The 10,648-nt window shown below is 34.0% G+C and overlaps 1 protein-coding gene across 6 annotated transcripts in view; it reads left to right on the top strand.

Moving 5' to 3' along the window:
- The window catches only part of Tao (Serine/threonine-protein kinase Tao), a 58,028-nt gene extending 49,296 nt beyond the window's left edge, over positions 1-8,732 (top strand). For all 6 annotated transcript variants that reach the window (XM_069829260.1, XM_069829262.1, XM_069829257.1 and 3 more), the window contains one exon: positions 1,629-8,732. In XM_069829260.1, coding sequence (XP_069685361.1) covers positions 1,629-1,749 — 121 coding nt within the window. In that variant the 3' untranslated portion in view covers positions 1,750-8,732. The remainder of the gene's footprint in view (positions 1-1,628) is intronic.
- Positions 8,733-10,648: the final 1,916 nt, after the last annotated feature.

Genomic DNA, 10,648 nt, shown 5'->3' on the forward strand with positions numbered 1-10,648 from the left:
ATTATGCAGTGGCTTGTAATTAGTGGTTTTTAAATTAAATTTACACAAAACCCGTCCACGCTATTGAAATATGCCAGAGGGATAAATGATTCTTTATTAGATTCCCTTTCGATTGATAGATAAATAGATAGATTTATTTGTTCCATAATATTCTTACATTTGCTTTATAGCATAGAATAAAGAACATGTCCAATTCTTATGTTTAACAATAAAATGCAATACATATAAAATGCAAATATGAAATATGTACAGAATTAATACCTTAATAACAATAATATTTTATACAATGTAATATGTTTACCATTTAATATATTATAATATTTACACAGTACTGTGAAATGTCAAGAATTCATCTACAGAATAGAAAGTGTGAGATATTAAGTAATTTTTTTAGTTTTACCTTAAATAATGCAGGGTTTTGGCTATGATTCTTAATGTCTTCAGGAAGACTATTGAACATTTTTATCGACATGTAACATACTCCCCTTTGAAAGCATGATAAATTTGATGATGGCGTATGAAAATCATTCCTTCTGCAGGTATTTATACTATGTATGGCTGAGTTAGTTGGAAAATTTTCTTTATTACATAAGAGGAAATTTATTGTAGAGTATATGTATTGATTTGTTAAGGTTAGAACTTCTAATTTTTTTTAAAATAATCTACATGATTCTCTAGCCTTTGCTCCAACTATTATTCTAATGGCTCTGTTTTGTAATAAGAATATATTTTTACTATCTACAGAATTTCCCCAAAATATTATTCTGTAGGACATAATGGAATGAAAATAGGCAAAATATATTGTCTTTAAGATACTGCTGTTTAGAAATTGTTGTAACGACCTAATTGCGAAGCATGCTGAGCTAAGTTTGGGGGTTATTTTTTTGATATGATTTTTCCAATTTATTGTATTATTAATATGCAAACCAAGAAATTTGGTTGTTGATGTTTCTAGTAGAGGTATATTGTTGATAGTTGTGTCCAATGTTTCAGAGATTAAATTTGAAGTGGCTTTAAATTGAATTATGTTAGTTTTATTAATGATTAATGCTAGTTTATTGGTTGTAAACCAGTCATAAATTTTAAGAAGAATTGTTTCTGTTTTATATTTGAATGTGGCAAAGTTCTTGTCTGTAATTATGATACTTGTGTCATCTGCAAATAGTATAGGATAACCTATTCCTTTTATTATGGGGCCGAGGTCAATTATAAAAATTAGAAAAAGAAGAGGCCCTAATATAGATCCTCGTGGGACCCCTGTATGAACATTTCCCCATGTTGAAGTAGATTTAAAGGAGTTATTAAATGCGTTGATTTCCACTGCATTGGACTATAATCACGATCCTACTCGCAATAGTTACCGACTAAGAGGGTGTTAAACATTGAAAAAAAAAAAATCTGAAAAACTATGAACTTTCCACCAATAAGATATTACAGTTTTTTGTTACGTACAACATGAGCTATTCACTCTGAAAATATGCTAGGTTATTTTACTTTCACCTTGTATATAATAATAGTTTGTAGTTTAGTATTGGGAAAGACTAAGTAAATTTATTGTTTTAGAGTATTTAATGAATTGAAAAATACTTCATTGTGTTCTCACTTCACTTGGGTTTTTTTTGTTGCAGTGCACTGGCCATAGCTGAAGCATCCAAAGAGTCATACCCCGATGATGAAAGTCTATCTGGGAGCATGCTGAGTCTGGCTCATAGTAACAGCTCAACCTCTTTCCCACCTGGGAGCCTCTAGCGCTAATGCAGTTCTCCCTACCCAATCTAACTGCCACCCAGAAATAAAGTCATTGTAGAAATATGTGCTGCTGTTTGGAGCACTCTTCTCCACTCAGTACGCGATCCATAAAAATGTTGCCGATTGTTTTGATACATGGTATTTGCATAACAGTTCGTGCCGTGGGTTTTGGTTACCACCAAGAGGGCTGTTGTAGTCTATGGTTCATATAGGTACATCCCCGACACGGCTCGTGACCCGAGTCACGTGTTGGTATGACATATATCCGTCCTGTATGGATACCCTGACATGCCTGTGATGTATGTATGTGAATATCTGGCATGGCTCGTTACCATCAGTATTGCTAATTTTTATATAGCAATACATCCCTGATATTGGTACCTGGTGTGGGTAGCTTGACATGTGAACTTTCATGTATGTTCCATGGATGTTTTTCATAGCAGTGGCTAGTCGAGTATAACTTCACACTGTCATTTCATGTAGGTAGCCTGACAATGATCGTGTCATGTCCTTTGTGGAATAGCCATGAGAAAAATCTGTCCTGTGATTGGCCCAGAATGGTTCACCAGATTGTATGTAACTTGCTGGTGCAGAGCATTCCTCAGACTTACAGCCATCCAAGTTAACTGTATCCTTTGGATATCGTAGGATAGTTTGCAGGTACTCCGCTTTCTGTGGCCACTATGACTGGTCCAGAACTATGCCCTTATATAGTGGGACCATCGGATCTGTGCCCCCGTAAGATATGCGAACTGAACCCTAATTCTTCCTCAGCCTCTGTAATTCATTTCCCTCCCTGCATTCCTATCTCTTTTCTATCTCTCTCCCTTTCTCTCCCCCACTATTTGAACCTTCTTCAGTTTATTTGCACTTGCAGTCCAGTGTTGTCAACTCAACATCTAAACTGTAGCACGGAGTGGTGAAAAAAAATATTATTAAGCAAGTAATAGCATTTTTCGATGAAGAGAAACAGGTCAATATCTGTTTCCTCTAAATCAGGCAACGAAAAGAGCAGCTGCGATCACAGATGAGGCTTATTTTATTTCAATTGATTACGTATTAAAATTACTTACTTAACTAATACTGATATAATACAACATTTTTATGTAATTTATAAAGGCGGGTCAGAGCGCCTAATGAAGAAAATCAGGCGAGAGGGAGTCTGTGCAGGAGATGAAAAGCTGGAATCACCAGGGAGGAACAGACCAAGGGAATCTTTAATTCTTGTAGATGATATGGAGCGATGTATTTTAAGACGAAAGATACAAGAATTTTGTACCACGCAGAAAGAAGTTCCGACTTTGAAAAAATTATTGAAGGTTGCGAGGAAAGCAATAAATTTCTAAGGTGGGAAAGAAACGTTACGGATTAATAGAAGAGGAAGTAGCTAGATTTGTTATCAACTTGGGTGAAGACAGCAGCAGCAGCAGCAATAGTAGTGACTCAGATTCAGATATGTCCGGGATATGCCCTCTGTAATTTCATGCATAATACAAGTCTTGGTCTTTTGTAAATATGTAAATTATTTTCATAAGAATAAATTAGAACTCCTGCACATTATCAGTATGTTATGTTTTATAAGATAGTAGTATGTATTAACTTCGCCATAGCCGGTCCTTAGTCCAGATGAGAAAGAAAGAGGGTACATGACTGTGTGTTCATTCATTCCTACAATTTTATAATTTTATTAGGCCTTCAAGATCACGTTCCAAACCTAACAAAATAAGATAATAAGGTGAAGAAAAAGTATTTATGACGAAAACATTTCTTTTTAGGAACGAAATAGATTCCCTTCACGTAAATTCCATTTAACCAACAAATATCCACTGTAATCATAATTATCTCCAATTAATCGTAGAAGTCAATCAGTGTCATTAGATCTACTTAAATTATGAATAAGTAATTGTAATTAACCTCACATTATTAATAAGCAATATTCAAGAGACATGACACTGTTTGGCGGAAGTTTGGCAACACCCCTATTCGGCAAGGTTCGTGGCCTGCAGTTTGACGTGGTGGAAGGAAAGCTGGTGGAATGGAGTGAGTAGAGGCGTTAACTTTTCCAAAAACGACGACAGCTCTGAAGGGGCAGAGATCCGATGGTCCGACAATACTTCAGCTAACCCAGAATTGCTCATAATGTTTATTTATTGTAAGGTTAGCACAAAATAAGTTCTCGTGGGTGGCCAAAAAATGATTGGCTCAGAGTGTTTACAAACCAAATTCCTCTCTCGGTTGGTGACGTCCGTAATAAGAGAGAGTTGTGTCGTGTTTTGTGGATAATTTGGTACGAGCCGTGACAGTGTTGTGGGTAACTTAAAAGTGGCTCGTGACGGTATGTCCCTACCGTGTCAGATGGTGAACCAAAACCATTTAGACTGTAAAACACCAAAAAATATTGTACAGGCAATTGGTGCAATTTTTATTTTGTAAAAAATTAAATCCAGTGAATGGTCTGTAATGAATTTTTTAATTGTTGGTATCTTTAATCTTGTTCTCTCTGATTGATGCCGGCACTACCAACATGACTAACATAACCAATTGACGACTGTCAAGTGTAAATACAATGTAGCGTCTGGCTTGTTTGTTTTTTCTAGGTCTTTTTTGAACCGAAACCAATAATAAAGTGCTTAGCGTCTTCGCATTTTTAGCGTGTTCATCAGGACAAAACTACAACGTGCCGATTTTACTGCAACAATAAATATGAACAAAAACATAAACAGCAACAGCGATGTGAAAAAAAATATCGTCAAATTGCAATTAAGGTTATAAAAATCGAATATATGAATTTTTTTATTGTAAACAGATGTGTATTAATGTATCTTATTATATATATATTATACAGTAATTAATTAAGTAGTGAAAAACGTATGAATGGAAGTAAACAAAGCTTTTTTTGCATCGGTGAGAGTTGCAAAATATGAGAACTGGTGCATTTTGTTTTGTTATAGACTTGAAGTCGTTGCAAAGGACTTTTTTGCATCCAATCATTCTGACCTTTTACCCTTCTTCCCTCTCTTCCCTTTCTGGGTAATTTAGTGGGTAAATTATTGAATTGACCTAGTCTTACCTTGGCGGCATTCCACAAGACGAAGAGCACCGCGCTTGTATTTGAGTTTATTTATCGTGGATGCCGTTAACATTTGTCATTAATAATGCAAACCAATTTGTAAATTATACCAGACAGTTGCTGCGATATTTATAGGGCCTACTTGTACTCAGCATGTGGATGTTATGTTCCTTTAATATCAGTCCAGACACAGGGACATGGCGCAACTTTTTCCCCCCCCCCCCCACTTTTTTTTTTTTATTTTTTACATTTTTATATATTCGAAAAATACAAATCCATTGTTCAGCTTTTCCCCTTCAGTCATTACATGTTGCTATTTACATTTACACCAGAACCATCTTGCTTTTTACTTTCATTATTGACAATTTCTAAGTGATACTCATGTTTGTTGGTGCACATGGAGCAGCAAGCATTAATATGCAGGTGTTGTGTGTGTTTACGGCAGACTCTCTCATGTCTGTTTTGCTGGTGGCCATAAAAATATTGGGTTAAATTATTGACTGTCAGTATTATCAGTTAATATAAATAAGTATGATGGCATAATACCTATTTACAGGAGTTATTACTGTTTTTTTTCTTTCTTTTTATCTAACATATTAGTGAATTTATTTTAACAGCCAGTTGGGTATGTTAATGAAGGATACACATTTTAAATCCATGACAGCTGTGTAATTTTAAAAACTGTAAGGATTCTCTCTTTATGCTTTTATGGTTTATTTTTTTGGTGAAAACTAGTTTGTCAGTATTTCAAAATTGCAAGAGATATTTCAGGGAATGATGTTTAAATTTAAAAAAATATATATTTGTTTAGAACACATTGGATTCTGCAGCAAGCATGAAAAACATTTCGATATTTTTGTAAATGGTATTATGCAAAATAAAAGGCTGGTTTATTTTAAAGAATAGAGATACTCATAACAGTGAAATAACTTGTGCATTGCGAAATATGAAATGTGTACATTTCTGAAGTTTTGTTTATACTCTTTGGGAGAACTTCTCAAATTTCTATACAGGGTGATTCAGACCACCCGTAACAGTAATTTATTTCGGAAACTAGCACATTAAAATTTTCGAGAAAAAAAATATTTATTACTAAACCACATGTGAACTTTCACTTGAGCTTAATTTCATCAATCACCTCTAACAGGAAGTGGGGTCAGTGACGTATCACTTTAAAATTTCAAATGGGAGTATGGGTCAAATAGGGTACCATTTGATAGAGCTCTTCAAAACAAACAACTTTCATAGGAAACGTTTTTATGAATTCCTATTCTTTCAATGAGAAAACGTATGAAAAGGCAATGTGTGATTCGGACCACACGTAAGTCATTTATTTCGGAATCTAGTGCATTAAAATTATCGAGACAAAAATATTTATTACTAAACGACATGTGAACTTTCACTTGAGCTTGACGGTTAGAAAACATCGTTTATCAAGTCTGTCCCACAATAAGAGATGACAAAACAGCGAATCCGGGAGACCTGCCAGTCACTTCACTACGCTGAAGTGTTAGAAGAAGAGTACGGGTGTGTGCTGCTCAGAACGGCAGACAGTTTGAACATTTATAAAAGATTAATGGAATTGTCCAGTCTTTCAGTAAAATATCAACATTAATTGTCTTCTTTACATTTTCGTCTTTTAACATGTCTCAATACTGATGGCATCTTTTTGTACGTTTTCTCATTGAAAGAGTAGGAATTGGTAAAAATGTTTCCTATGAAAGTTGTTTGTTTTGAAGAGCTCTATCAAATGGTACCTTATTTGACCTGGACTCCCATTTGAAATTTTAAAGTGATACGCCACTGACCCTACTTCCTGTTACAGCTGATTAATGAAATCAAGCTCAAGTGAAAGTTCACATGTAGTTCAGTAATAAATATTTTTTTTCTCGAAAATTTTAATGCATTAGTTTCCGAAATAAATGATTGTTACGGGTGGTCTGAATCACCATGTATAATACCAAGACAGAATTGTTTGTAAAGTTAGGAGTAACTAATGAAAAGTATTTTACTTCCATTTGAACTTTGCCCACTCTAGTTCGTCATAGAATTACCGTTTTTGAATTAAGATTCGAGGGGAAATAAATAATAAATAGGTCGAATATATACATAATTACTATCTGTGCCATCTGCTTTGTGTAGGGGAAGTTACCATAGAGACCAAACTTGTATACATTTTGGAAATAATGTATGCAGTCAATTTTACATTTGAAATTTTCGCTTTAGAAACTTTTAATTTTTCAGGCGAAGTGAATGGAATTTCATGTATGCTTTGTAACGTTTCATAATTGCCTTTAAACGTTTTTGTACCGATTCATAGTTTATGTTTATATTTTTAGTCATAGGCACTTACATTCGCAGGGAAGTTTCTTGTCAGTAATGATGAGAAATAATCCGGAGTTAATGGCAACAAATCTCACTTAGACATATTTTCTAGTTTGCATATCAAAAAGAGTAATTTCAAATAGAAGAATACTCAACTAACTAAAAGAAAGACATCCCATACCACTTCATCACAATTCAACCTTTAATCGTAATTTCGCAATATTTGCAGATATACGGAGAAAGAAGTGTTATTTTCATGTGCAGTAAATACAGAATACGTAAGTTAATTTTGTATATTGTTTCAAGATTGTATTTTTAATCTCTTGATGCGCGCCTGTATATTTTCTGTCCTATGCCACATGTCAAGAGGTTTAAATCTTGGGTCATTGTCCACATGTATGATTTGCGAGAATTTTCTCTTTATTTTCTTATAATTGTCACAGTAATATGGAAATATACTTGAATTTTTCTAATTATGCTTTATGGTATTGAAAGGAAGCATTATTCTAGTATTTCTAGCCAAAATGCCTAGTGCTGCAACTTCTTCCTCTCCTGTATAAAATATGTTATCGTTACACATTTTATGCCGAAATTAAGCTGAAAAGTCGCTGATTTTTAAATAATTGGAACAAAAATATATAAATTAGTTACCAAAAGAAACAAAATGTATCACATATCGAAGTCAGTCTGAAAAGCTACTTAATTTTTGTAATTATATGTGAATAGATTACTTTCCATTTAGTTTGATTATAACGAGAAAAAGTTACTTGATATATACTAGAAATCCACATACCTAAAGAAGTGCGTTGTTCCCAACATTCTTCTCTTAGATGAAGTGTGAGTTTGTTTACCCTTGTTTTGTATTCGTTTGTTGTAAACCCCAATGGATATTCGTATTTTCTCCATAGGTATGAAAATTGGTTTCCCCAGTTCTTACATTGACCATTCGTATTTTCACAATTGTAGTGAAGTAATTTTTATGTTCCTTGTTTAGAGAAGAGAGAGTCTACTGTACTTCTCCTATATTCATTGTATACACACCATCATAACCACTCAAACTATTGAATGGAGTGTAACATTATCCCGAGTGAAACGTTTAGCTTGCTGTCTCTTGTGCATTGTGTTTCTTGTACTCAATATTTGGGAATGGTTTGTTGGTGGAGCTGATACTACCGTGTATAGTTCAGGGCATAACAATAGTCTCCACTATTATTGCTATACTTCCCTCCTAAAATTATCTTCAACAACGAGCCCTTATTGGAACCAAATTGTGGACTCATGATTTCTCTTTTAAATTGTAAAAGGTATATCCAATGGAGTTAATTTATTTTTTTAAAAGTTAAGACATTATTTTAGGTCTATTATCTGTGACTCCCTCTACAAACAAGGGGACAACTTTGTAAACACAGTCATACTTTCATTATAAGTCTGTCTTTTGGTTCTGTTCAGATTACAAAACCAAAACTTCAAAAGAGAAAATAAAAATCTTGTTTAAATATGCCAACGAGACCCAAAATATTGTATATATTGAACTGATATTCACAAAACTTAGAAGAAACAAATAAAAAAAAGAAAAGTGGCTATAAAATATCTGTTATCTTTATCCTATCTTATTTCCTTTCCCTTCATGCAACTGTATAAAGAGGAACATGTAACCTACAATCTGTTTCATCTGGAATATTGCTTACAGTTAGTGCTGCTTATGATTAGGTTTTCTCCGGAGCGGTTGTTTGCGCGCTTTCAATCGGAGACCTCCGGTTACCTCCGATTGATGCTGAGCAGGTTGTATATGTGCTGTGGCGCAGACATACACTTTCCGCTGAGCATTCCTTTAATCGGATCAGGTAGTGATTCGAGTCCGCTGACGTCCGCGTATCTTTTAAAATAAATTCTAATTTGTTGTTGTTTATTCTCTCTTTTATGTCAATCTCTCTCTCTTTCTTCGGCTCTTTTTTTTTGTGTTGCTTAAAGTTCTAGTTTTGAAATTCATAGTATATGTGGAAAGGCGTATTAGTTTTATGTCTTTGATCAAATTAATAACATTCAATCTAACTGCAAAATTAACGCAGAAGTAAAGCTTTTCAGTAGGTAATGTAAACATTTATACTTTAATTATCCTAGAAACTCTCGTTTAATCGCAAACAGGGTTTGTCAATTATTATTCTAATCGGTTTAGTTAATGTAAAATATATTAAGGGAGCTTCAGAATGGAACAAAAGAAACGTGGGCTATCAATGGGATAAAGTTTACTGTCCAACATAATTTATTCAGATTCTTCACCGGACAGGATTGTGATTATTGTGTTAAAGGGTGTCAGCATTTGAACTGCCTCTTCTAAAACGCGCCACTCTTGCTCTGTAATAAAAATATAAGGGGATATCAACTTAAAGATAATTGTAATTATATTATTACCACATGTTTCTTTAGTTTCATTCAGAAATATTTTAATCCAAACAGTAAAATATAACTCAAGTTGTTTAAACAGCAAAATATAACTCAAGTCGTCTTGTAAATATTTCATATGTTTTTTATTTCCTCGAAAGTTAAGTTTTAGAGAAATTTCAAGACTTTTTCCTAGACTGTGAGCCTTTGGGAACAATAGCACTAAAACAATTTAAAAAGAAATCGTATCAAATGTTTTGCGTAATTATTTTCATCAAATTCGCTATTGTGCGATCGCTTCAAATGGTTTAACAAATTCGAAGTTCCACCACCCTTAGAGTAAATTCTCCCACAAAGTTTACAGTGTGCGATTTTATTATTACCTTCAACTAAATTAAAGAATTTCCATGTGACGGATATCTGATTTGGTACCATTTTATTCCACTCACAACTACCATCAGTCCGTACGTGCCAGTTGTCCTTGAGCTAACTGTCACTTCGCTCCGAACCACCGCATTCCTCCATATGTCCCCTGTCCCACCTACGGTAGTACTGGAGATCACCGGTGGAGAGCTTTATTCGTAATCTCTGATTCCTCTGCGGTAGTATTCACTCTGATGAGCAGCACTGCTTACAGTCATTGATTATACTGGTATATGTATATAGTTACTAAAAGTATAGAGGTACTATACAGTCTATACCCAATACCATGGAGATTGTTTTAGATTTGCTGTCTAGCTGTCTGTGTAATAATTCCACTGACCTCCAGTACAAGCTGCAGAAATTAAAAATGGGGTATCAGTTAAACCGTTACCTGTTTAGCCGAGCCGATTACAGCTGCCAAATGTTTGAAACCAACCAAATTTGTCGCTTCTTCTCTAATATTATAAAACATACTAATTACTTGTACACAGTATTTTCTGAAAGTTATTTTATTAGTAAAATGTACATTTAAAATGTCAAAATATTTGTTCAAAAAATAGTAATAATACTGTATCAGCATCATTTACTTTAAGGATCCAGTATTTTTATCCATTTCATCCTCACTGTGATGAAAATTTTTTTAACTTGAATTAGTCACATATACACAATATGTCTCATTGGTGTTGTATTAGCTTGGCT

This window comes from Periplaneta americana, chromosome 6 (genome assembly GCF_040183065.1).
Source record: "Periplaneta americana isolate PAMFEO1 chromosome 6, P.americana_PAMFEO1_priV1, whole genome shotgun sequence".
Classification (NCBI taxonomy): Eukaryota; Metazoa; Arthropoda; class Insecta; order Blattodea; family Blattidae; genus Periplaneta; species Periplaneta americana.